This window comes from Vidua chalybeata, chromosome 23, assembly GCF_026979565.1.
Source record: "Vidua chalybeata isolate OUT-0048 chromosome 23, bVidCha1 merged haplotype, whole genome shotgun sequence".
Taxonomy (NCBI): domain Eukaryota; kingdom Metazoa; phylum Chordata; class Aves; order Passeriformes; family Viduidae; genus Vidua; species Vidua chalybeata.
The window spans coordinates 1,721,944-1,749,295 of record NC_071552.1 but is presented as its reverse complement, the minus strand read 5'-3'; the positions used below and the strand labels follow the sequence as shown (position 1 = coordinate 1,749,295).

The 27,352-nt window shown below is 50.3% G+C and overlaps 2 protein-coding genes across 2 annotated transcripts; both read right to left on the bottom strand.

The window, feature by feature from the left end:
• Positions 1–1,446: 1,446 nt before the first annotated feature.
• On the bottom strand, positions 1,447–22,518 carry ALG9 (ALG9 alpha-1,2-mannosyltransferase). Its single transcript, XM_053963503.1, is given in 16 exon segments — positions 1,447–2,493; positions 6,466–6,596; positions 9,004–9,133; positions 10,101–10,248; positions 11,053–11,182; positions 13,546–13,700; positions 15,209–15,331; positions 18,928–19,033; positions 19,147–19,234; positions 19,528–19,663; positions 20,055–20,143; positions 20,940–21,010; positions 21,242–21,376; positions 21,620–21,758; positions 22,336–22,467; positions 22,469–22,518. Coding segments are annotated over 16 exon segments (1,884 nt in total). The 3' UTR covers positions 1,447–2,372.
• A 1,053-nt stretch (positions 22,519–23,571) lies between these two features.
• Positions 23,572–27,289, bottom strand: FDXACB1 (ferredoxin-fold anticodon binding domain containing 1). The gene is made up of 5 exons (XM_053963398.1): positions 26,866–27,289; positions 26,270–26,426; positions 25,928–26,131; positions 25,312–25,470; positions 23,572–25,007 (listed from the first exon to the last, which is right to left on the bottom strand). The coding sequence occupies exons 1-5, from the start codon at positions 27,035–27,037 to the stop codon at positions 23,849–23,851; spliced, it is 1,851 nt and encodes a 616-aa protein (XP_053819373.1). The 5' UTR covers positions 27,038–27,289; the 3' UTR covers positions 23,572–23,848.
• Positions 27,290–27,352: the final 63 nt, after the last annotated feature.

The window sequence follows — 27,352 nt, the reverse complement described above, 5'->3', positions numbered from 1 at the left end:
AATTCCTCTGCACTCCCTCCAGGCTGGACAAGGGTTACACCAGCACCACAAGGACTGTGAGACACCAGAGGAGCCCAGAGCAGCTGGGTGGGACACAAAGAAGCTTCAACCTTTCTGTGAAAAGGTGTTTGCAGCCTGTTGGATCTGTCATGTTTGACACTCACACAGTAATTCACCTCCCCAGCAGAATTCACGGGGTTGCAGCACACTGAGGATGGGAAAAAAGGAAAATAAAAAGGTCCCGTGGTTTCTTCTGCCTTGTTCTCCTGAGTTTCAGAAAATGGACAAGTCAGACCACCCATTTCTCTCATAAATTGCTGTTCCCTCTCACCTGTTTGGGCCCAAAAAAGTGAGTAAGGATTGCACCTGATCCTCCTCAATGATCCTCCTCTCCCGGGCTGTCACTGCTGGCAAGGACAAGCACAGCCCTGGATTTCCAAGCACTGCCCCTGTTTACTCCCAGAACAAACTCCTGCTGTATTCCTCTGGAAAACGTTGATAACTCCCAATTATTGCCAAGTTATCAGTTCCCAACCACCACTCCAGAAGAGGAATCCGAGTGGAAAGAAAGGTGGAGCAGCCGCAGTGGTTTCCAAGGGGTGTTTTACTGCTCTGTGCTCACACCACACACGAGGTGAGGGCTGGCACAGGGGACTGCTGCAGTCACTGCTGCAGCTGGTGCTTTGTGTGAGTGCAGCTCAGGGGTGATAACGCAAGGGAAGAGGCACCAAGCAGGGCAAGAGTTTTGGTTTGGATTTAGCAGCAGCAGAGAGCCCTGTGTGTGAACTTCACTGAGGGCAGAGCTGGCAGGGGGGAGGTGATGAACAGACACAGAACCCTGGTGGCAGCTCTGCCCTCCCCAGCCAGCACGCCATGAACACCTCAGAGCTCCACAGCTGCCACTTGGGAAGGTGAGACCTGCATTTCCCCAGGGATGGGGTGACTTAGACACCAGCCTAAATCTGAATTTAGGCTCAGCTTCCAAGTGCTGCCCCAGGGAGGGAGGCACAATGGGATTCTCCATGGTGTGACCAGCCAGGCTCCAGGCAGGGCACTGGCTGTAGCACAAACATTAAAAAACCCTTAATGGGATTCAGAACCTCCTCCTGTTTCTGAGGTTGATGCTATGATTCAGCCCAGCCTTGCTGCTCATCCAGCTCCTCCTGCTCTGTCCCAGCAGGATCAGGTTGGATCACAGCCTTCCCACCCTGCTGAGATCTTCACCCACCACCTGAACCAACACATGGATCCCCAGAGCTTTTCTGGATCCCAAAAATCCAAATCTGCTCTGCAATCCCCCTGCTCCGACCAACCCAACCACAGCCACAGCACGGAGCAGGTGCAGAACTTCCCTCTGCTCCATCCCATCCCATCCCATCCCATCCCATCCCATCCCATCCCATCCCCACAGAATTCCAGGGATGTGAGTGAAAACAGCTCCCTCCATCCAGCTGGTGATGCTGCATGTTTAAAAATGGAAATTTAACAAGCACAGCACTGCTCTGAGGCATGTTGGACCCACGTAACACATCCTGGCTATTCTGGGAAACAGAACTGCAAAAAAAAAAAAAAAAAAAAAAAAAAAAAAAAAAAAAAAAACCAAAAAACTGGAGTCATCCTTCTCCTCACTGGATGATTCCAGAATTTTTAAGATGCTGAAGTCTAGAGTTCAAAGGATCTTGAAAAAATCATTATAAATAGCAAACAAACACTTGGCTTCACAGATAACACAAACACTGATCCCATTAAACACGTAATTGTCCCAGTTTGTTTTTTTCTTCCCAAAAGCACAGGTTTATCCCTGGAAATGTCTCCTGGACAGAGCAGCTTTGGCTGTTCCTCTGTGGTGTTTTATTCCTTGAGGCTCAGTGCATTCCAGTTCATTGTCAGTCAGGTGTTTTTTCCTCCTTTTCCCCTTGGAAAAGGAAAATTTCTAAGCTTTGTTACCTGAAAAAAAAAATTCCCTGGGTGAAAGACGGAGGACAGCGGAGGGGTGGGTGGGGGAGAGCCAGAGAGAATTTGAGCTGGATTCTCCCAGATTTGCAGCCTGGAGCAGAACCTGTTTTATTTTCCTTTTTTTTTTTTTTTTTTTTTTTTTTTTTTTTTTTTTTTTCTCCTCTCTGGCGTAAGAGGGAACACAGGGAGCAGCAGGGATAACCCATCCACTGCTGGATTTTCCAATGGCTTGAGGCAGAGCAGAGCCTGGCAGAGGAGCAGAGGCTGCCAGAGCTCCTCGGGGAATCCTCCCAGCACCGTCCTTCACACAGGGAGCTGCACGTGGCTCAGGGGGGCTGTCCAAGAGTGCCGGCAGATGCTTTGGGTGGATTTGTTTTGTTTTTTTTTTTTTTTTTCGGCCCGGCCCAGGTGTGTCCCTAGCCTCCCATTTTCCTCCTGGCTTGCCTCCTGCGGGATTTCAGGATGGTGTAGTTGGCGTAGCGCGTGTGCTGCTCCGACAGCAGGGGGATGTAGAACGCCCGCAGCAGCCGCGAGGACCTGGAAGAGCAGAAAGGAAAAGCAAATCGCCCTTCAGTGCCCAACTCTCTCCTCCTCGGTGCCACCGGTGCTCCCTGGCACCGGTTTAAGAGCCCAACCATCCATTCCCAGCAGGATTGAGGGGGAAAGAGGGCAGGGAGGCAATTATTGAGAATAATTGTGAATTATTGAAATTACTGAAGGAAATTGAATGGAACTGTAATTACTGAAAGAAATGAAATCCCAGATACCAGCAAGCAGGGGGACTTGGGGGTCACACAGCCCTGTCCTTCGGGGCACTGTGAAGGTGAAGGGCTGCGTTTCCCTCCTGGATCTCCTCTCTTCCATCCCATCTTTCTGGCTGCCTTCTCCCCCACACCTCTCTGAGAAGCAAAAACCAGCCTCGAGGCATTTTGAAGTTTGGCGAACCGATCTTCTGTGAAATAATGAATTACAGAGGGCTGGGCAGCTCTAAAACCCACACTCACCCCATGCCCAGCCAGTGCCGGGAGCTGGCATTTCACAGCCTTTCATAAACTGGACCAGTGGAGCTCGGAGGGCTTAATGATGTCTGGGTGAAATTAGCACCTTTGATTGGGTTGCTAATTGCTGGAGCTGTGCTGGCTGAGCGCATTCTGAATGAATGGATTCTCTCACTAATGGCACAGCCCGGGTTTCAATGTGAAGTGGACAAATAAAACGTCCTTCAGCAGCAGCTCTGAGCTTTGTGGAGCTTCAAAAATCTGAGCAACTCATTGAAATCGGGGCCGAGGTAGAGTTTTGCTTCCTCAGCTTCTCTTCTTATGTCTTTAAGATCACTTGGATGGGAAAATATCAACCCTTGCCAGCCACAAGTGTCACCCCAGTCACAGAAAGCTTGGAAAAGCAGCAGCAGCAGCTCTCAGATTTGGATTGTTGAGTGCTCAGGGATGGCACACTCTCGCTGGTCACTTCAGCCCCCACCTCTGCTGCCCTGGACATCCAATCCTAGCAGGTTTTTTTTTTTTTCAGCAGAAAGACGAATTGTGTTTTGTTTGCTTGCACTGGAGATCTTTCAAAAACGCAGCTGAAAAACAAAGGCAGGAACTGCCACTGGGAGCTGCATCTCCCCAGGGACTCCCGGGGCTCCTGCACAGCCTGGCTGGGCTCAGCTGGGATCAGGCAGCTCCTGCACCCTCACGGTCCCCTCCCAGCTCAGAGAGAGGGAACCTTCACCTCCTGTCACCTCTGTGTGTCAGCTCAGCCACCTCAGACAGCAGATGGCACATGGAAGGGGCTGGGTGACAGATGACAGGGAATATATTTAAAGTTCTATTTGCATTTGCTGCTAAATTTGTCCCCCAGAGACGGAGTGTGCGGAGCCTTCATCAGCGCTCGGCTCCCAGCAGCAGGAGCCAGGCTGGGATTGCTCCCAGCTGGCTGAGCAGGCTCTGTTTTCCCAGGGGTTTGGGGCTCTGAAGGAGGCACTGCTGCAGGACAGAGCAGCTCCCAGTTACCCCAGCTGCAACCACAGGGACCCCTGAGCTCAGCCTGCTCCTGCCTGAATTCCAGAAGCAACTCAAAACCGACTCTGGTAGTGCCAGAGGAAGCTGCTGTGGGATGCAAGGAAATGCCAAGTGAAGGTCTTCCAGTCCCCCTTCCCAAATTCCCAGAGTGAGGTGGAATGGCAGCACTTGGACACCTGCAGTGGTGAGAGATCCCTCCTAAAAGTGCATTTTGTAACCTGAGTTTGGTGAGAGCTCAGAGAGAGGCACGAGAAGAGCAGGGAATGGCAGGAGGAAGCTGAACTCTGCCACAGAGCCACGTGGGCAGGTCCCAGAGCCACAGGGGCGGGTCCCAGAGCCTCTGGGCTGGTCCCAGTGCCACCTGGGCGGGTCCCAGTGCCACCTGGGCAGGTCCCAGTCACAGGGGCAGGTCCCAGTGCCACCTGGGTGGGTCCCAGTGCCAGCTGGGCAGGTCCCAGAGCCACCTGGGCAGGTCCCAGTGCCAGCTGGGCAGGTCCCAGTGCCACCTGGGTGGGTCCCAGTGCCACCTGGGCAGGTCCCAGAGCCACCTGGGCAGGTCCCAGTGCCACCTGGGCAGGTCCCAGTGCCACCTGGGCAGGTCCCAGTGCCACCTGGGCGGGTCCCAGAGCCTCCTAGCCACAAGAAGCTCACGATCAAAGCTCTCTGAAAACCCTTTAATGTTTGTACTTCCTCTGGAGGTTATATTCTGTACCAACGCACACATTGCAGAAGTAATTCAGCTACTTTAAAAACAAAAATATGGCAAACAACTGGAGGAAAACACCATTAAAGGGAACAAGACAGCCTCTTATCAAAGCAGGGTAATGCTACGCTCCAACAAGGTGACCCAATCATTAATTTTGCACTGAGAATTTTTATTTTTTTTATGAAAAACCCAAGTGTTTGGAGCAAAGAGACAGCTCAGCCCTAAAGAGCTGGAAAATATGTGCTCCTCAGAGGGGAGCTGTGATATATTTCCCCTTTTCTGTGCCAGATTCGGAGGCTCAGCCAATATAGAATTAAATGGACCTTGGCAAAGCAGCTTCCTGAGGAGCATAATTAGCTGGTGGCTTGGAGTGCTCTCTAATTCAATTAGCAGCACCATTTATCAGAGCCAGCTGAGATTTACATTTGCACTTGCTGACGTCAATGGGAGACTCGCAGCGAGCCCCAGAAGCCTCCAGTGCAGCAGGACTGAACCGAGCTGCTGGGGTCATTGATTGCATTTATTTCATTTATTTTCACACAAGAGCTGCACTCTGGGCTGAGCTGGGGAGGTGCTTGATGGGTTTGGGTGGGTTTTGTTTTTTTTTTTTACCCCTTGCTCTGCAACCACTGAGCTGCAAACCTGAAACCTCAACTGGGCTCCAAAGATAAAGCAAGCAAGATAAAGCAGCTGTAAGAACACACAAATTCTTTAAAGCAGAAATGCACATTTAAGGGCAAATCCTCTGCACAAGGAGTGCCTTTGATGCCTCAATTGCCTCACTAATAAAATTCATTGTCCACCTCCTTCCCCCTTCCCAAAGTGCTGCCCAAATGTAGCAGCAGGTTCTCCTGGAAAATACAGTTCATGGAAGACCTTGCCAAGGAAAGCTGTTTGTGTCAGCAAGCTGGGAACACCAGAGCTCTCCTGGGAGCTGCTCAAACATTACCACTCCTTCCCCCTGCTCTTCCCAGCCCCACTCCCTGCAGGGCCCAAGCACCAGGAAGCAATCAGGTCTCTCATGGAAAACAGGAGGGCACTGAACTCTGGGTTTGTTTCTTACAGAGGTTTTTCCAGTCTCTGTCCTGGGGTGACACCTTCGTGAGCAGAGCTCTGAAGGGCTAAATCAGATCCCTGTACAGCTGAGGGGGGTTCCTGTATTTGCAGGAATGTAGGAACAACATTCCCAGTTTGACAACCCTGATCCCAGTCCCTGGCAGCCTGGAGGAGAGCAAATCCCAGTCTCTGCCTCTCACAGAGATTCCTGGCCAGACACTCCAGCAAGGTGAGCAGAGAGCAGCACAACCTCTGCAGAACAGACTCCAGCAGGGATCTCTTCCATGGATCTTCTGGTGCCTAATAAAGGTGTGGCCCTGCTGACTGCCTCCTCTCTCTGCCAGCTTTCATAACATTTTTCAGAGCTCATTCCCTCGGATGATTTATACCTGTCTTCAATTTGGCTGGGACAAAACAGAGTGAGGAGTCTCCTGGGAGGAGGTGACATCCACCTCATTTCTTTGGAAAGCAACCCCAAAAAACATGGCTTCAGCTGGAAGCTTTATAAAGAAATTCTTTATTTCTTTATAAAAATACTCCTTCTCACCACCCTCCTCACAGAGTTGCACCCTCTAAAGCAACTTAGGTCATAAATTTTGCAAGCAGGAGTTTGACAAAGGCTCCACTTTGCTGGGAATTGGATTTCAAGCTGGCGTTTGCTCAACGGATCTCTCCTCCCTGCCCACTTTTGCAAAAATCCCTCCCTCTCCAAAGTGCAAATCCTACCTGGAAGTGTCAAGGAATGGCTTGTAGGCAATGGTCACCCACTCTTCTTTGTTGGAGGAGTACCTTGGCTCCCTCGGGGTCTCTCTTGCTGTGTCCAAGTCCACCAGGTAGTGGCATTTGGAGATGTCAATCTGCAGGAAGATAGACAGTGCTGGGCTCACTGGGGTTTGCTCCTGTGCTCGTTCACAGCAGTCCAAAGAGGGCTGCATTCCCAGCAGCAGGTGAAATGCTTCGTGCACGACACAGGTAACGTAATTTGAAGGTTTTCAAGCAAAACCTTTGTGGGAGAGCACATTATGAAACCTCCTCCTTCCTGCTGGGAATCCTATGTCTTGTCCTTCCTTACTCCCTCAAACTCTTCCTTGAGGGACTTCAGCTCATGCTCCCACAAAATTTTACTGCCAACTTCCTTGGCCACGCTTGAGATCCCTTTTCTGAAGCACCTTTGGGGTTTAATGTAACAATTTAGGCTGAAAACAATTTAATGAGGTGGAGAGCAGATGGCTCCGTGGCATCGCAACTGAGTGGCAAATGAAATCACACCACAGGAAACGCAGCTGAGGATGCTGAATCCACTTCTTGCTCTGTGTGAGAGGAACATTCCAGGCCCTGGGAGAGGCTCTGGCTCATTAGCAGAAGGACTCCCAAACCACTAACCAAGTTTTTCTGGAAATGATGTAGAACCATTCAGAGAAAGACAAGTTGCTGCCTCAAGGACCTCACTTGTCTCATCCTAAATGCTGCCCTAAAAGGGCTGGGACTCCAAACCCCAGGTGCAAGCCATGTTTCCCTAGCATCTTCACATGTTAGTGAAGCCAAGCATGATATTCCTCCTGCTCTGAGGGCAAACACGGCACCTCTGCATTGATTTTGGGATTTACACAAGACTTGGGTGATGCACAGACCTTGAAATGAAAGAAAGGAATGAGTCTTAGTGAACAAAGCTGCAAGGGATTTCTAAATTACATCCTCTCCTCTTCTGTTCCCCTTTCCTTTTCCTCCTCCCACTCTTTCTTTATTTGATACCACTGCTCTGCCAGGTGGAGGGGAGCTAAATTGGGTCCCATCCTGACTGACAGGAGTGGGAACAGCCCAGAGCTGGAGCTAAGGGCACATCTGCTGCCATGGGGTCTGGAGGGTGTCAGAAGTGAAAAGAAAGTGCTTAAAATCCCCTTTCTCTGGAGGCAGCTGCTGTTAACAGCTTTCAGGCCTGATCTGCTGGTCCTGCTTGGATGTGTCTTGGGAAGAAATAATATTCCTTAGCTCTTTCTTAGCACTTTCAGAGACAAATGCACCTCCCCAGCCGGGCAAGTGCCAGGTAAGTGCAGCTCAATGTGATCAAGGAAAGAGAGATTGCAAAACCAGATCAAATCACTCTTTCCCCAGTGTCTCATAGCAACAGGAACACTGAGGTTCCCTCTTCCATTTCCAAGCAGAGCAGTAATAGCTACTCACACCTGAAACAGTGAGATCTACAGCCAATAATTGGGTTTCATCCATGGCTCACATAATCCTCCTGAACCATTTGTTTTCTCCCCTTTAAATGACCAACAGCCTCGTGCTATTTAGATTTATCCCCTCTCACAGTCCTGTCCAGTCCTTGCTAATTATTTCTTCTGCTTTTTAAAAATCTGAATATACTCACTAAATCTGGGGAAAGATCTTGATCTCTCGGTGTAATTAGCAGGTCAAAAATAAGAATTTTAAGCCCCTGTTTAATTTCTGAAGTGCTAGGCCCTTGAGCTTGCATGAGAAATAACGAAGTTGTAGGGTGACATTAAGGAGCAAGCATGAAACAAAAGTGTGTTTTGCTCTATTAGTCACAGGCTGTAGGAGCCAGCTGTCTGTGCTAAAAATAAGCCCCAGTTAAAGATTTCATAAATTAAATGCACTGCAGCAGACAGCTCCTCTCAGGTGGGAACACGCCTCCTTCCCATTTCCAGTAACTGCATAATGAGCCTGGAAATAAAGAGTTTTAACCCAGAAGACTGCCAAGATTGAACCTAAACATGCTAGCTAGGAATAATTTTAAGGCATTCCTATGTGAGCACTGGTTTTGTTTAGTTCAACCAGGAAATAAATCAGTAATATCAATATACATTATCTAAGCTGATTCCCACTAATGCAATTAAGTTCCAAATTAAGTTCCTCCTCCTCAGTTGAAAAGATGATGAATAGTTTTATATTTAAGAAGAAATAAAAGAGGAAAATTTCAGTTCCTGCTCAGTGACAAATATTTTCTGTGGGGGACTTCAAATTACTCATTCCTGTGATCACATTAACACACTACACTAAACCCAAAACTGCAATAATTAGGAGTTCTTACTTCTGCTGCTTCTTTTATTACCATTATGTCTTCAAACTGGCAGATGAAAGGCAAACAGAAGCCACTCACAAGAATGGGGAGATTTCCAAGTGCTGCAGAGGGACCATTTTTGGAACTCCCGGGAAACAGAAATGGGGAGATCCACTCCGAGGCATTGCATTAATTGAAATTACCCAGCGAGGCAAGGGAAAGGAAGCAGAATAAATCCTTACATATCGAGAGGGCTCCTCCTTGTTCTGGTCGTTCATGTCCGTGGGAATGCTCCTTGTGGCCATGGGCCCCTTGGCAAAGGGTTTGGGCAGCTGGCCCCGGAATTCCGACAGGATGAACTGGAGCTGCCAGCTGCAGGGAGCAGGGAAAACACTTTGTGTGGAGAGCACCAAAACCAGACCCAAGGACATCATTCCCAGCTGCACCAGAGATTCCCAGGAACTTGTGGCCAGCATGTGTTACCCTGATTTTTAAAAGTTTTATTTTATAGTTCTTTTGGAAGTTTTAAAGTTCTTTTAAAAGTTTTCCATGCCTTCTGATGTTTCCATATTTCTAGTGGAGTTGTCACGCACTGTTCATGTAAATAATGATTGTTTTGCATTCTTCTTTGTGGGAGGAGAGAATGGATGGACTGTTGGTTTGACCAGTGTGGTTGGAGAGGTGGCAATTCCATCCTCCAATCCATGGTCACCTTTGGAATTCTATATATTGTGAAATCAAAGATAAAATTAGCTCTTCTTTTTCTCTTTTAAACTTACCAAGCTTCTGTGCATTCATTTTGTGTCCAATAGCAACAAGTGTGCTGATGAAAAGCCTTCAGAATCCTTTATCTGCACACTTTAACACTGTTTATTGCACTGCTGGTGACAACAGAGATCCGAGCTCCTGAGGGTTCCCCATTATTCTGCCCCTCATTACTGTGCCCCTCGTTATCCATCTCACCTAATTGCACCTCTGCCATGTGCTGTTATTGGACACGAAGTAAGCACACAACGCTTGGTCAGTTCAAAGGCTAAAAAAGAGAGTGTTTTATTTGAGCATCTGGTACTTCTAGAATTCCAGAGGTGACCGAGGATTGGAGGATGGAATTGCCACCTCTCCAACCACACTGGTCAAACCAACAGTCCATCAATTCTCTCCTCCCACAAGGAAGAATGCAAAACAATCATTATTTACATGAACAATGCGTGACAACTCCACTAGAAATATGGAAACAGATCAGAAGGCTGAAGGAGTTTTATGAGATTTAAAAGAACTGTAAAAGAAAACTTAACACTTTTTTAAAATCAGGGCAACACCCGTGGAAGCTCAGACTCACTTGTCTGGCAGGAGGAAGCTGCTGGGGAACCTGTGCCACTCCTTGCCCACACAGACATTGACTGGCCTCCCCTCTGGCACCGTGTGGATGCTGGGGTCAGTGGCAATCCTGTGGAATTCCGGGTACAGGTCCAGGGGCCCGTGGTAGCCTGTGGGAGGCAGAACATCATCGTTAAGGTTAAAGTAAAGAGGGGTATTTAATGAAAGCCTACAGAAATTTGTTTCATGTATAAATTTTTAACTGGTAACTCACTGAATAAATGAACTGGTCTGTGCTAAGAAGTGGCTGGATTCAAAGCTTCCCCTCCTACCCTTGGTGTCCCTACCAAATTTATTCACATTTCCCTGTCCTGGCTGTCAATGGCCACCAAAACCCCCAGAAATACTGATGAGGTGGGAAGGCTCTGATTCCAGGAATGTCCAATCCATCTCCATCAAGGACTCATGCACCTAATTACAGAATCACAGAATCACAGAATAATGAGGTTGGAAGAGACCTCCAAGATCATCGAGTCCAACCTATGCCTTAACACCTCAACCAGACCACAGCACCAAGTGCCACGTCCAGTCTTTTTTTAAACACATCCAGAGATGGTGACTCCACCACCTCCCTAAAGTTTTTCAAGTTTTACACAGGAAAGTGCTTTTCCAAGTGGGATTATCTATTTGAGAGCTGCAGTATCTGCTTTAATACCCGTCAGGTTTTAGATCAGTGGAGTTTACTGGTGGAAGGTGAAGAGGATTTTTAAGTGATGCAATTCTGGTGATCCATTCATACAGATCTATGAACGAATGTATAATTAATTATTAATTCATGGTGACCATCAGAACTTATTCCTTCCCCTGCGACAACAACACCCAAACTTCTCGAGGCCCCTGATTTGTACAGCACAACTTCTGCAGGCCCTGAGCCCACGAGCCAGGAGAGCAGAGGGCAAATCTGAAATACCAACCTTTGAATAAGGCAACAGAGCGTGACAGTGACAAAAGGCCAAAGAGGAAGACAGTCCCCAGGGCCAGCCAGTTGGAGGACACTGTGTAGTGCTCCAGGCGGTAGCGCTGGAAGATGAAGTGGTAACATTTCTCAGGGAAGAGATTAAAAAAAAAAAAAAAAAAGAGACAATATGAAGTTACTCCAACTCTGACCCGTTCAGCAAAATTCTCATTTTTCATAAAGCTCTTACAGCACTGACCCGTTCAGCAAAATTCTCATTTTTCATAAAGCTCTTACAACAGTGCATCCCCCACCAGATCTCTGGGCTTTTTAAATTCAGAGCCATCAAAATGCACAGAAACTCATAGGGTTTAGTCATATTTAAGTGATAATTTGGGGCATTTCAGCTCTTTTTCCCTAGGAAGGCCACTGGACCTGAAGTGCTCTCTCAAGGGCTCCAGCCATTCAGCAAAATTCTCATTTTTCATAAAGCTCTTACAACAGTGCATCCCCCACCAGATCTCTGGGCTTTTTAAATTCAGAGCCCCTGCTCACCATCAGGTCTGTGATTTTCTTTACTTACATAGTCCTGTTAAAGGGACTGTTGCTCATAATGTCCCAGGTAAAACACTAAACATATTACACCTACAGAATATAATTCTTTGTCTCTGTATTGCACAGCCTACGTTTGACAGATCAGTCATTGCTTTTAGGATGCAGCTAGTGAAAGAGAATGCACAGCCATGAATGTGAAGTCACACTGCTGTCAGGAAACTCAGAAACTCATAGGGTTTAGTCATATTTAAGTGATAATTTGGGGTAGTTCAGCTCTTTTTCCCTAGGAAGGCCTCTGGACCTGAAGTGCTCTCTCAAGGGCACCAGCCATTCAGAAAAATTCTCATTTTTCATAAAGTTCTTACAACAGTGCATCCCCCACCAGATCTCTGGGCTTTTTAAATTCAGAGCCATCAAAATGCACAGAAACTCATAGGGTTTAGTTGTATTTGAGTGATAATTTGGGGTAGTTCAGCTCTTTTCCCTAGGAAGGTCTCTGGACCTGAAGTGCTCTCTCAAGGGCTCCAGCCTGGTTGCTCCCAGGTGAATCACACAGCTCTGCAGAAGTTCCCTGCACAGACTCACCTGATTTTCCATGCTGGACTGAATTCCTGCCTAACACAAGCTCCATGACCCAGATTTCCAGAGTGACCTCTGGTTGTTTACCCTGCCTGCACAAACCACAGCTTTGAAGTGGGTAAAACACCACAGAGCACATCCTGCAGCCAGCTTTAAACAGAAGTCACTCTGCAACTGATAAAAGAAAAACTCATAAAAGAAAAACTGATAAAAAGAAAAATTGATAAAAGAAAAAATGATAAAAAGAAAAATTGATAAAAGAAAAGTCCTTTAGGTTTGGGTTTTTTTTTCAATTAAAAAGTCTTTCTGGGAATAGCCAGGAGGAAATACATCCAGTCCTTGGCTTGGTCCCTCCCTCCTGTGCTGCAGGAGTGGTTATTCACTCCCTTCTCTCAGCTGGTTTCTGTTTCTCTTGTCCTGTTTGCATTTTTCTCATAACATCCACATAGTTTGGAGGGGGAGAGTGACAAGCTTGTCCTGCTGGTGGGCAATCAGTTCCAGATTCTCAGCTGGATGCTCCATACTGGGCAAAATGTCATCAAACAGTGGCAAAATATGCAAGAGATGTACACAAAACTTTCCTAAAGCCATATTTACAATAAAAATAAATTAACGTTGCTCTGTGATGTTCTGAGAGCACAGAGGAATTCTCAGTCAGAGCCAGAAAATTGGTGACATTCCAAGCTGGATCCTGTGTGAAGGCAAGGACTGGAACTCATGTGGGAATGAATGGAGATGCAGAGAGAGAAGAGCATCTGAGCCAGGGAAGGATGAGGGATGGAGGGGCGGGCAGGAATTCCAGCAGTGCTGCACAGCAGGACAGAGGAGGAACAGCAGGATGAGGCCAAACAGCTGGAACAGGCTCCAGCAGGAACTCCTGGCTGCATTCCTGAGCCTTTTTAACAGCAGGAGATGAATAACTCTGAGCTTTGGGAAGGTTTATATCAGTCTGTATTAGTGCTTTGCTCTGTGAAGTGTTTCAAGTGATGTTTACTAAACATCCAGTTTTTGGCTCTTCCAAATGTTTGATGCAATTCCCAACATTTAAACAAGATCCCTTTGCCTTTTTTTTCAACCCAGTGAGGGATTCCTTCTGAAACACATCAAAATGCATTTCCTACACACCCACATTCCTGCCCTTAAAGCTGAGCAGCCAAGGAAGCACAATTCCATCAGCAGGTTCCTGAACCCTCAGGGAATCCCTTGGGTTTTGGGTGGTGTTGGCACTACAGCATCACAACTCCAGGAATTGCCACTTAGGACTGGAGAACAGCTCAAAGTCATGAAATAATGGCTGGGAAAATATTCTCAGCTATTTATTAAAATTTAGAATTTACCTGAAGAGCAGAGAGATTTACTAAAATTTACTAGAATTTACCTGAAGAGCAGAGAGAGCCACAGCACCAGAGAGACAGATGAGGGGATAAATGGGGAAGAGAAATCTCTCTTCTTTGTGGGGCTGGCTGAAGAAAATCAGGATCCAGATGTACATGGGAGCCAGGGTCAGCCAGTAGGGACGGCCCAGATTCTGAACTGGAAGAAACAAAACCTCAGCAAAGGAGTAATGCAAGAACTCCTTCTCTTGCACAATCCCCTCTCACACCCAGAGCCCACTCTGGAGCCCCAAACACGCCCTGCTCTGAGCACCCCTGTTCCTAAAACCCAGGTAACACACCCAAACAGCCAGCAGGGCATTTTCCTCAGAGGATTTTTTTGCAGGTTCCTACAATACTGACAATTCCAACGGCCTTAGGAAGAGCAAAAGCAGAAAATGAGTGTCAGTGGATCCACCAAGACACAAAAGCCATCAGGAACTGCCAGGTCTGAAGAGGCAGACAGGAGTGCTGGGTTTCCTGCAGGGCACTGTACACACAAAGATCAGAAAGGGCCTCCTCAGGAGCTCCCCTTCCCCTCCCAAAAGGTTGTTTAGAGCCTGAAGTTTGCCCAACCTTCATTGCCTCGTTACAAAAATAACACCAGGAGAGGTCTCTCAGGCACCTTCTGCTTAACAGAGGAAATAAGCGATTCAAAAATAACAACAATTACCCTGAATTTCGGTCACACTGAGGAGGGCTCTACACTGCCTGACAATTTTCAGTCCCTTTCCTACCCCCTCGCTACTCCCAACAGCAGAGTTAGGCAATTAAGCCAATGGCATTTCACAGACAATAGGAACAAAGCACTTGGCAGAGTCGCTCCTGCTGTTAAGTACAAGAACACCAAGTGAACAGCAGGAAATCTTGCATTTACAGAGCTCCTACTGAGCTTTTACTGCTGTCTGAGAGTTTGTCACTCACAGCCAAGGAACAGATACAAGCAAACACCCCCTAACATACATTTTCATCGAGGATTGTGTTACTGTTTGTGGGAGTACAAAAAAAAAAACAGAGAGAGAGCAAAGCACTGACTGGACTGATGAATCTGGAGGCTGCTGCAGAATCCTGATGAATTTTCCTTGGGAAAACAGCAGAGGAGAATTTACACTTCCCCTCCGGAGTCACTTACAAGTGTCATGTGTTCAAACTGATGTCATTTTATTCAAGAAAAAGCCCAGTGTGAAGTAGGGAATATTCTGGTTCCTCTTTTTTAATTTTTTTTTTTTTTTAACTCTCAGTATATCCACACCCACGGGGACACTTCCCAGAGCATGGGGAGCCTGGCAGGGCTCAGTCCTGGCAGCTGAAAAAATCCACAGTGCCCAGAAGAGACCAGCTTCAATGCCAAAAGGTCTCTACCCCTTTCCAGCTGCAGACAAGGGGGGAACAACACCAGGTACAGCTTCTTCCCCCTTTAGGATTACTGACTGGGCCATTCCCAATGCATTAAACGTCCCAATGAAGCTTAGGAACCACACACCTTGTCAGACTTGCTTTTTTTAACACATTTTTCCTCTTGAGGTGGAGGCAAGGAGCAATACTGAATTCTAATGAGCTCCAGGAACTTTCCTGGTGCTCCAAAGGCTTTCCCTGCTCCCAGTTCCACTTCCAGGAAAGAAAAGCTGCTCTTTGGCAGGCAGACTCTGCCAGCTGCCCTGCACTCACCACGGAATTTCTGCAGCAGACACTCCATCAGACAGGTCAGAGGCAGCACGAGCAGGGCCAGCACAAAAACCACATTGAAATTCAGAAAGCCATTGATGAAATAGAAGTACCAGGGTTCTGTACCTAAAGGGTGAGAAAAAAAGGAAAAAAAGAGGTTTGAAACACAAGCATGGATGGATGGAACAGCAGCTTTGGTCCTTCTTTGCCTGACACAGCCCACCAGAGTATCTCACACCCACACCTGCCCAAGAAACTTCATTGTCTTCCTGCTCAGAAATTATTTTTCTCCTTATTTTTTCACTGGGGGTGAAAAATAGTCAGTATTACATTTGCTGCCCATGAATCCCAGAGCACTCCAACAGCCAGGAGAACGCTGTGACACAGAGCTCACCCTTGCATTCAGAAGGACAGCAAGGAAGGAGAGGTGGAAACTTGTAAAACTGGAAAACTTGACCCCCAAATTCATTATTTCTTTCTAACTGCAGAGGAGTAACACAAAACCACACAATGTCATGTAATTCTGGAGTGAGGATGTTCATTCTGGGCTGGCAGGAACAGAAAATGTACCAAAAAGGATTAAGAAGGAAAGGAGCTTGTATTCTCACTTCACCCCAACGAAGACTGCCACAAAATGCTGGTTTTGGTCCCTCCTTAGACTCAGCACTGTTTAAATGTCCCAAATTCAGCCTCTTCTGACACAAACAGGAGCCAGGCAGCTCTGCCTCCACACTTGGGAACTGGCTGCAAGCTCTGGAAGATGTAAACTGAAAGAAACTCCAGTCCAACTGTCATTTATTTAGACTCTTAATTCAGGATGCTTAAAGCCCTTAACAATGAGGAATGCCAGTTCCCCTCCACACATTTCCCACTCTCTCAGTGTGATTAGCTCAATCAGCCAGTAAATGACACGCGGGGGCTTTAATCACTGCACTGTTGTGACATGTGTCACATGCCACAGCAATTTCCTGCAATCAGAGCCACTTACATTGGGTCCGTGTTGAAATTAATCAGACAACTGAATAGCAGCAAGGAAAACCCGAAAGCTCTGCAGCTCCTGCAGCTAAAAAAAAGGGGAGAAGCTGCACTGGGAATGGCACAAACATGGCACTGGAGTCACTGCTTGGCCAAGCAGCTTGGGTTTATAGAGGAAACTCTGAGTTATTAGCACTGAGAGCAAACAGCAATTATATAAATAAGTTTTAATCTTTGAAGGGTAAGTCCAGGGACCATCCTGTCACCTTTCCGGCTGTGATGGCAAGCAAAGGGAATCCACCCTGAATTCACCTCTCTCTGCTCTGGTTTCAGATTTGGCAGCCTGGGAGTCAGGAGTGAAGGACACTTTCTGAAACACAACTCCTCCACAATCCAAATACAGCCCAGATAACACTGCTAATAAACAGATCAGCTGCTCTGAAGCACAGCTTTCACAATAAAAAAAAAAAAAAAAAAAAAGCCTGCTTGCTCACATTTTTTTGCAGTGTGACTGAATTGCCCAAAAAAACCCAAGCACTGGAGCCTCCCTCCTTCTCCAATAAGGGATTTTCTTCTCTGTGAGAGGCTAAAAAAAAAAAACAAAAAGGGGAAAAAAGGAGAAGAGAACAGTGCACAGCAGGCAAAGAGCACCAGGCTGGCTCACTGGTGACGCAGCCACTCAGAGGCACTCAGGCTCAAAGCCTCCCAGGGCAAAAGGGTTTTTATTCCTGTTATTCTCATGGCTCAAGGTGAACTGAGACAGAACTGCAGCCTCAAAAAGGAACGACCTCACTGCATGTGAGAAGTCCTGGCCCAGAACATCATCTCTGAAGCAGGGAGGGACACTGAGAACTCTCCATGCTCAGGGTAATGGGAATATGCTTGCAGAGCAGGAGAGGAGATGGAGAATCCTGCAAGGATCCACATCCCCAGAGCTGGGCAGGTGTGGGATACAGGAGACAGAGTGGTGAAAGCAGGGGGAAAGGAACACCCAGGCAGCTCCTGACATGGGGGTTCCATGGGGAAAACAGCTGGAAGCACTGTCAGACCCCCAGTGAGAAAATGCTTTGAGCTCTGAGGTCTGGGAATGGCCCCGGGAGCAATTCCAGAACTCAAAACTCAGGAGTGAATCAAATTTAGCCACGCTGCACCTTGGCCACAGGAATGGTGAGGGCAGCTCAGGCCAGAGCAGGGCAGCTGTAGAAGAGGTTCAAGACAAGGAGCCCCACCCTGGGCTGAAGCCTGAGTGCAGGAACTGCAGCTGGCACGCAGTGACTAAGCTGCAATAATTTGGTCATGAGTCACAGCCCTCATTCTGATTCAGTGCTGCTACAATGAACAGCCTGCTCGCTGCACTCCCTTTATTCTCACTCTGTTCAAGGAGCAGGGCTCCACAGAGAAAGGTGTCACATGAACAGCTCCAGCACGTTCCACCCAAGCTGACTAAAGCTTCCCAAAGTGGGACAAAACTTGGGTCACAAATTATGACTTCTTAGAATATAATACACAAAAACACCCCAAAGCCTCAGAATCAGGGATAGACTCTTGGCAGCTCTTTTCCCTTGGCTGTAGAAACCTAATCACTCCAGGGAAATATTAACTGCACAGACAATATTTATGTAGAGGGAGCATATTGCTAAAGACAGAAGAAAAACAATTAATTGAACCTTGTCTCAAAAATACTGCAGTGCTTACACTGGAGATGATCTGGGCTGGTGACTCTGCCCCCATCATGTGAACGTTGGGAAATCCCAGCTTCCAAAGCCAAGAGGGATTGGCCAGCCTTTCATCTCCCCGGGCAGTGTTATTTTTCCCCAGTGTTTTGAAGCTCTCTAAACACACAGCGTTGTCCTGGCCACACTGCATTAAAGAGCAATTCCAGGCAGGCTCTTTTACTAGCCCGAGGATGTTGTATGAATGTCACTGTGAATAAAACTCTTCAGGACAGATTGGTCCCTGGAGGCTTCTGGAAACAACTCATGCACCAGTGTGGAAAAGGTCAGGCACAAGGCCCTGCCAAAAGCTATCAGAGACAGAGCATGGAGTTTACTTACACAAAACTCCCAGCCCCACACTTCAGAGCCTTCCTGCAGAGGCCAAGAGCCGTGGCAGAGCAGCTGCTGTCCTGCTGTGCCACGGCACAAGTGACAAATCACCACTCAGCACCACCCAAAACAGCCCCAGAACAGCCAAGCAGCACTGCCAGCTGCCAGAGAAAGCCTTGCTGCTGCTCACCACTGCTGAGCCCTCCTGGAACTGTCCTCTGGCCTCAGACAGGGCACAGAGATGGTGCAGGGATCCTCTGCTCTCTGCCAGCCCTCCTGAAGCCCTGCTAGAAATTAATTTCCAGCTCTAGAAGTGCAGGATATGGACAGAAAGAAGCATGGATTCTGCACCATTCCTCACTTTCCCGAAGTTCTGCAGCCTGACTGTGAGGAGCAGCAGCCAGGAACAAGATTCAAGCTGACAAACACACACAGGCCACTTGTGCACAGACAGTGAGACACCTCCTGGCAGCTCCACAGGAGTGGGAAGTGAACAAAAGCAGCACAACTCCCAGCCCGGAGGAGCCGGGAGCGCATTGCCAGCTCGACAGAGACATCCCGTGTCCAGAAGCAGCAGCTGCAGCCCTTGGAGCTGGCAGGCTGCTTTTGCTTTCGGGCACGGCAGAAAAAACACCGCCAATCAAGGGCCAGGGTAGCCAGAAAAGCTCGGGCTGCCTCCCTGGCTTGTTATCCCAAACTCACCGTAGAGATCAGGGCCGTGGGGGGTGAAGACGTTGTACAAAACGATGTTGAGAGGTGCCACCACCAGCTTCCCATAGTAATAGCTGTCCACCACCACCAAGGGCACCTGGAAGAAAGCAGATTTTAGTTAAAGTGCCAGCAGCTCCAGCTGATTTTCCTAAAGGAACTCATCCCTTCTATTGCCATCCATTCCCTCTCTGTGTTGTTGCAGGCACTCACCAAAAACAGGATCAAGGACACCACACACCAGTTCAGGAAACTTTTCCACCTCTTCTTCAGGATCAACAAGTCAAAGGCAATAGGAAGCCTGAAAGAGAGACCAGCTGTCAGCTGGAGGCTTTGAGAGCCCCACTGCAGGTTCTGCTGCCCCTCCAAAGCAAGAGACAGAGCCACCATTTCACTGGCCTCTGCTTCTATTCCAGATTCATCATCCAGCTCAGGTTTTACTGCTATTAATGCCACGAAATCTGCCCAACCTAAGTTGTTCAAAAGCCAGGAAGCCTGTAGCAATGATCCTGGGCTAAGCTGGCAGCTCAGTGCCTGCTGGTTCTCCCCAGCCAGGTGAAAAGCACCTGCCAAAGGGCAGGAACTGCTCCTTACCCCAGAGCTGCGCTGAAGGGCCAGCCCAGCAGGGCTCCAGCAGCCACCCCCAGCACTGCCACCGAGGTCCTGTCCATGTACCAGCCTGTCATGGCCACCACCGTGGTGTACATGCAGAAACTGCTGGGCAGGAAAGCTGCAACACAAAGGGATTAAAGGTCAGAGCAGCTTCCCCACACTTCACCCGACACCTGCAGCAAGTGTTTTACAGAAGTCTTACAGCGGCTGGGAAAACAGGTACAGCCAGCCAGAGGGGACAGCACGCACAGGCAAAGTGCCAAAGTGTCAGCCTCCTTCCTTAGAACAAAAGAGGTCAAGGAAAGCAGGCCAAGAGGCTGTTTAAAAGGCACAGCATTATTAAAAACAGGAGGCAGCAACAGAAACAGGCCTGGGAATTGTAACACGGAGACCAAAATTTGAATCGACGCTTATTCTGTCACGAGAATACAACAAAGAGCACCCCGGAGATGGGATTTTCTTCTCTCTCTGGACCTGTCTTTGTTAGTGCCAGTGCCAAGCCAACTCACCTGAAGAAGCACAGAACATCCCCGTGCTGAGCACTAGGAAGGCCAACATCAGCCTGCTCACGTGCAGCCCAAACTTCTTGCACACAGCCCTGGGGAAGCAGCAGAGAAACAGGTACCACAAAATAGCCTCAGGGCAAGAATCAGCAGCACCAAGGCATGCAGAGCCACAACCAACCCATGGAGCAGCCTGAGAGCTCTGAGCTGGGGGATTCCCAACACTCAGCTCTGCCTCTGCCTTGGGATTTCAGACCCTGAGTTACACCAGTGCAAAACTCTGGATGGGGCCTGGCTTCTCCCAGCTGTGCTTGTGCAAATCTCAGGAGCTTGTGGCTGCACTGCTGCACACACCCATCCCTCTGTGATCCTCACCCTTCACAAAAACCCCATCGTGCAAAAAAGCCACAGTACTGACAAACAAAAAACTCATGCAAGGTAGTGGCTGGAAAATCAGGAATCAAGAGGCAGCAGGTAAAAATAAAAATCCAATGTACACAAGATAATTGCATGTTAGGGCTACTGATTTTAGTGGCTGTAAACAGCACTGGCAGAGAGATTACAGACAGCAGCAATCAGTGTGTAACATCAAATTCACTGTGATAAGCAAACACAGCACCAGACTCTCCTCAGCCTGCAGCACTCCCACCCTGCTTGCTGCCAGCAGCGAGAAAACGAGTGGAGTCAACAAAATGCTGGAGTAGAGGTGTGGGTGGGAGATCTGGGAGTGCAGTTGTGTCCTAATTGTGGTGTTCTGACCAACATCTCATCTCAGGAGAACACGTATTTTCTCATCTACACACGAGCCTCAAAGCCTATTTCCAGTGGCAGGAACTGTCCATGGCACTGACACTGCTCCCACACATCCCCTGCAGACACTCTGACACTCACTTGTAGAAGTAGAGCTCACAAACGCAGCTCAGGAAGGCCAGGAAGCATCGCAGGAAATAGAAGATGAGAACCTAGCAGACACAGACAGAATCTGCATGAGGCACAGGACACAAAATGGGCTTCTAAAGCATCAGGGGAAACGCACAAACCCTGGGAAATCCTTACAGGGAGGTCAAAGTTTGTCAACAAACCAGTGTTTTATAAACATGAAGTCAATTTCAACACCAAACAGGACAGCTGTTTCCCACACACTAAATGTACATTTCTTCCTCTCAAAAGCAGCTTCCACACACAAAATTTACCTTGTTGGTTTGCAGAACCCTGGCATGGAACCAGGCTGGCAAGGCATGGAGCCACAGGTAAGCATAGGAGCGGATGGCGTAGGCTGGAGAGTACTCCCACGTCTGAAACCCCTTCCCATAAATGAGGTAGTGTGTCTGCAACAGAGATCAAATAAATAAACATGTAGCACACCAAGCAGAGAGTTTTCCACTCCCCGCCTCTGAATCCCAGAGCAAAATATTTCTCATTGAAACAGAGGGATCAGCACAAGGTTCTGAATAAATCTGCATTTGCACAAGCCAAGTGGAAACGGAAACAGAGAGCACAAGGTCCTAAATAAAGGGGTATTTGCACAGGCCGAGTACAAACTGCCAATCCCGAGGGCAGGAGGGACTCACCGGCTCCCAGTAGTTAAAGGTCTCGTCACAATCCGAGATGTTGCTCAGCAGAGCCGCACAGAACCTGGCCGAGATGAGACACTTGAAAGCTGTTGATCCTTCAGGGGCCCAGACGTGCCCTGCTTTGCTCCCGGATGATCTAATCCAAAAGGGGTGGGAGGAGAAAAAAAAAAAAAAAAAAATAAAACAAAATTACAAATATCTCAGCAAGGAGATCCAAGGCTCACAAGGTGACGGTGAGCAAAGGGCTGAGTGTGGCATTAGGAGGGATGCCAGTCCCCTCACAAGGCAGCATCCCAAAGCAGCCGGGCCGGGGGATGCTCCGGCACCGTCCCCACAGCACGGACTGGCGAGTAAACCCCGGCACCGGTAGCCCCGGTAGCCCCGGTGGCCTCAGCAGCCTCAGTAGCCCCGGTAGCCCTGGCAGCCTCAGTGGCCTCAGCAGCTCTAGCAGCCCCGGTGGCCTCAGCAGCTCTAGCAGCCCCGGTAGCCCCGGTGGCCTCAGCAGCCTCAGCAGCCCCGGTGGCCCCGGTGGCCTCAGCAGCCTCAGCAGCCCCGGTGGCCCCAGCAGCCCCGGTAGCCCCAGCAGCCCCGGTGGCCTCAGCAGCCTCAGCAGCCCCGGTGGCCCCAGCAGCCCCGGTAGCCCCAGCAGCCCCGGTGGCCTCAGCAGCCCCGGTGGCCTCAGCAGGCCCCGCTCCGTCCCCGGCGGCACGCACTCGTTCCGCGGCTCCTCGCTGCCCGCGGGCTCGGGCCGCCGCCCCGCCGCGTCCCCGCCGCCCGCCCGCGGCCGCTGCCGGGCCCCCTTGGCGGCCATGCCGGGTACGGGCAGGCGGGGCCCGCCGGCCGCCGCGGCCGGGCCCGAGCAGCTGCGGCAGCGCGGCCGAAGCCGCCGCCGCCATCACGGGTGTGGGCAGCGAGCTCCCTGCGGCGGCGGGAGCGCGACAGGGAGCGGGACGGGGACCGACAGACGGACCGGGAACGACAGACGGACCGGGACGGGGACCGACAGACAGACCGGGAACGACAGATGGACCGGGAACGACAGACGGACAGGGACCGACAGACGGACCGGGACCGATAGACGGACCGGGACCGACAGACGGACAGGGACCGACAGACGGACCGGGACGGGGACCGACAGACGGACCGGGACCAACAGACGGACAGGGACCGACAGACGGACCGGGACCGACAGACGGACAGGGACCGACAGACGGACAGGGACAGCGATAGGGACCGCGACAGGGACCGACACCGGGACCGGGACCGACAGACGGACAGGGACCGCGACAGGGACCGACAGCGGGACAAGGACCGACAGACGGACAAGGACGGGGACAGGGACCGATACCGGGACAGGAACAGGGACCGACAGAGGGACGGGAACCGAGAGACGGACAGGGACAGGGACCAGGACAGCGATAGGGACCGACAGACGGACAGGGACCAGGACAGGGACCGCGACAGGGAGAGCGCTGCCCCGCACACCCGGCTCCATCGTCCCCCCGGGTCCATCACGCACCCCCCGGGTCCCTGCCCCGCACACGCGGCTCCATCGCTCACCCAGCCCCTGTCCCATGTCCGAGCCAGGGTCCGTCCCCGCCCTGCCCCTGCCCGCCCGCTGCTGGGCAGGGAAGTGAGGGAATGGGGAAGCACCGACGGAGAACGTTGTTTATTTGGTACCCGCTGTGATCAGGAGATGGGGAAAGGACGGCACGGGAGGGATATGGAGGGGTTGGAGCGTGTCCAGGGAAGGGGCTGGAGCCCCAGGAGCAGCTGAGGGAGCTGGGAAGGGGCTCAGCCTGGAGAAAAGGAGGTTAGGGGGGATTTTGTGGCTCTGCACAGCTCCTGACAGGAGGGGACAGCCAGGGTCGGGCTCTGCTCCAGGGAACAGGGACAGGAGGAGAGGGAACGGCCCCAGGCTGAGCCAGGGGAGGTTTGGGTGGACACCAGGAGGAATTTGCATTAGTAAAGAGATCGAATCCACTCTCACAGGACCCTAGGAAAGAGAGACTCCACTTTATAAAACGAGGTTTCATTACACACACACAGAACAGGAGCGCTTGGCCCTCATTAACAAGAACACATGGAAACGTGTGCAGGTGCACCCTGCCCTTGTGACAGGCACTGCAACAACACAGTGCTAGGTCCAACGATGCAATGTGACATTTTCCAGGTCAGAAAGGGGCACAGGAGCTGCTGGAGCCCCTGCAAACCACGGGAGATGTTCTACCTCAGGGTCACACCCAGGTGTTGCTGGATTTCCTCCCGAAAGTGCAGCTGCATCTCCGCTGCCTCCCGGCAGCCCAAGGCTCTGTCACAGGACTGGAAAGTCACCCTGTAGCAGAGGCTCCTCCGTCCTGTCCCCGGCTGCTGGAAATTGTCCCTTAGCTGGATGGAAACGACCGTTTCACCTGACACCCTCCTGGCAAGGGTGTGAAAAGCCACTTCATCAAACTCCTCCCCGTCAGGAACCCAGAAGCTGACATCGTGCACGTAGGAAGGTGGATAGAGGGAAAAACTCTTGAAAAGCCTCAACTCTCCCTCAGGAAACTGCCTGAGGAAGCGCCTGTCCGACGTCCAGAGCATCCTCCAGTCGGATATTCCACACAGCAGCATGGCCAGGAGGTCCAGGTTCAGCGAGGCCGAGACAACAACCAGCTCATGGCTTTTTAATTCATCAGGAGCCGTCCTGATAACCCCCACACAGGAGCCCGAGGGCTCTGCGTCTGTCCCCGCACAGAGGAAATGCTGAATTTCACCAAGCTGCCCTTCAAAAGCAGCAAAGTCATTTAGCTCAGCTCCAAAACTTGTGGCATCCTGCAGGCTGATGCTGGGTTTGACGCCAGAAGCGCCCTGGTGAAGGGAATTCATGGTGGTTTCAATGCTATCCACCAACATCTGGACACAGCTGTTCTCCGCGCCCCTGCTAACTGCAAGCACAACGAGCATCTCATGGAAGACAGGCGTGGAGTGGGGAGTGATCCGACATTTCCTAAAAACTGGCCCGCAAAGAACCTGAAGTGCCCCTGGGGAAAAGGCTCTTTTTTTAATTATTGCCTGAGCATGAGGCAGGAGGGAAGGCCTAAGGTAAAACTGCTTTGGAATTGGGCATCCTTCCTGCCCATTCTCATCTGTGTCCTGGCCAAAATGGGAACACAAAACTGCATCTGCCAGTCCCTGAGACACGTTCTCAGTGCTTGGAGCCTCCCCTGGGCTCGGGGTGATCCAGAAGATGTTGGAGTGGCAAACGCCACCGGGGTGACCTTGGTGGAGCAGAGGAAGGCAGGAGCTGAGGTTCTGCAGTGGAAAAGCTTGGCTGAGCCCTGCACTGAGCTTCTCCTTTATTGTCCTTACTGGATGACTTGAATTAACCTCGAGGAAACCCCTGTGAAAAAATAAAAGTGCAAATTACGCACAGTATCTGTGATTGCCTTCCTGTGGCCATAATTTATCCAAAACATTCCTAAGCCAGCAACTAACTGACCAAGCCAAGTCTTTCCCCAAAGGTGTTGCATATTTTCAGGGCACTGGTGTTTGTCTGCAGGTTACAATCAAGAATTAACTGCAATTTGCTGGTAAAAACAGGATTTCCCAGCCACCATATCCATTTATCTGACTCCACTGCTGGGCATTCCCACTGAGAGCAGGAGAGCTGCGACTGCCAAAGAGAAACTAATTGTAAAACTCACCTATTAAATTTATCCACGAGGACTTGTGGCACTTGAAAGGAAACTTTTTGGCTTCCCAGTTGAGTCTGGCAGCTCATGGGTGTGAAGCACAGGGGTGCTGTGCTCCGTGTGAAAATGTGGTTCAAAGCACCCTCTACACAAAAGGATTTATCCTGGCTCCTGAAAATACACAAAAACAGAGCAAAGTCACTGCTAATTTCTGATATTTAATGTGCCCCAATTAGGCCAGAGGTCTCTGGCAGCATCAACCCCCAGTCCCCCTGTCTTTAGGCTGAGATTGATATTTGTTCTGAAACAGCTGCTTTTGACCTTTAAAATCCTCAGATAGTCTTATTTTTAGAGGGTGCTTTGGCAGGAAGCTTGCATTTTAATCTTGGTTATTCTGCTTAGAGATGAACAAGAACTGCAGCTATTTTAAGGGAAATTTCAAGGAAAATTTCAAGGAAAATTAAAAGGAAAATTAAAAGGAAAATTAAAAGGAAAATTAAAAGGAAAATTAAAAGGAAAATTAAAAGGAGTTCCTGTCCAGCCAACAAGATACTAAAAGAATATTCTAGCGCTGGGGCATTTTAAGAGCACAAACAACAGAATTTCAGTTTTGCCACGTGATGGTTACCTGTAACCTGTGCATTTGTATCCATCGATGGTCTCTGCTTCAAAAGGATGAACGCGGCTCAGGATAAACCCAGCTCCCGCCGCCAGAGCCACGACTTGCCAGCTGTTGTGCCACTCCCTCCTGGGCTGGTCCGCAGGAGTCCCTCCCTGGCCATTGCAAAGGGCCACGTGGATCTCTCCCTCCTGTGCCAGCACTTGTGCACAGCTGGAAGGGAAGCCGGGCGAGCAGGAAATCCTGTTAGCACAGCCCCAAATGCCCCAGTGCCCGAAAAACACGTGGAAGGCAGCTGAAAAGCTGTGCCACGGCCGGTAATTAACACGGAATGATCCCGGGTTTACTCACCTATGGAAAAAGCCGGCAAGGAGCTGCCTGTTCTTCACCACCCCGGCCTTCCTCCCACAGTGAGGGAAGTTGAAATAAATGCGATCAAATTCCCGTTTTCCCGGTAAAAAGTGCTCCTTCAGCTTGGTGCAGTCCACGGAAAACACAACCTCGGCTCCTGCGACAGCAAAACAAGGCTCTGATGGCTATCAGGGAGGAAAATTTTAAAGGAAGGCAGGAATGCAAATCCTCCAGGGCGTTTTAAAGTAGGTGAGAGCTGCCTCGAGCACTGGGAACGCCAGGAAGCCCTGTGGGGTTCTCTTTGCTCTCTTTCAAGGCAGCAGAGACTTCTGAAAACAGCTGAAAACAATATTTCAGTACTATTTCCATCAGATTTTAAGGCATTTCATTTAGCCAGCTGGGCCGTTCCAGTCCCTCCCCTGAGACGCCTGGAGGGGCGAGGGCGGGGGGGGGCTCCCAAGGGACACGGCAGCGGGGCAGCGATGCCAGGAGGGTGACAGCGATGCCAGGAGGGTGACAGCGATGCCAGGAGGGTGACAGCAGAGCTCTCAGCAGCGGCTCCACGCCCATCCCCGCGCTCCCCGGCGCGCACCCACCGCTGTCCCGCAGCCGGCGGATGCTCCGCGCCGCTCCCCCGCGCCCGGCCGCCTCCTCCTCGCTCTCGTAGCAAGTGGCCACCACGTGCGTGCCCTGGGCCCCGCAGAGCGCCGCGGCGAAGGAGAAGTTGCCCTCTCCGAGCAGCAGGACGCGGCGGAGCGGCGGCCCCATGGCCCCGGCCGGGAGCGGCGCTCGCAGCCCCGGGCGCCCGCAGCCACCGGCGCTCGCTCATGACGTGCGGGCGCTCAGCGGCCACTGCCGGTGGCGTTGTGGCCCCGCGGGCATCCCCGGGGACTCCTCGGCAGCCGCTGGCCCGCCCCCGGGCGAGGAGAGGTGGCGGTGTCCCCGCGAAGGGTGCGCTGCGGTGTCCCCGCGAAGGATGCGCTGCGGCATCCGCGGCACCGGGAGCGGGGATTCGGGGAGCTCTCCCGGCCGCCGTGCAACAGGAAATGGGTGTTGCGTTTAAAAAAAAAAAAAAAAAAAAGG

What these genes read in the sequence shown, in the direction of transcription:
- FDXACB1 (XM_053963398.1), bottom strand. Translation starts at nt 27,037, where the DNA reads ATGGGGCCGCCGCTCCGCCGCGTCCTGCTGCTCGGAGAGGGCAACTTC. An exon ending in CCGCCGGCTGCGGGACAGCG is followed by an intron (nt 26,427 to 26,865) that starts GTGGGTGCGCGC and finishes TTGCTGTCGCAG; the next exon opens with GAGCCGAGGTTGTGTTTTCC. An exon ending in TACAAATGCACAGGTTACAG is followed by an intron (nt 25,471 to 25,927) that starts GTAACCATCACG and finishes GTGTATTTTCAG; the next exon opens with GAGCCAGGATAAATCCTTTT.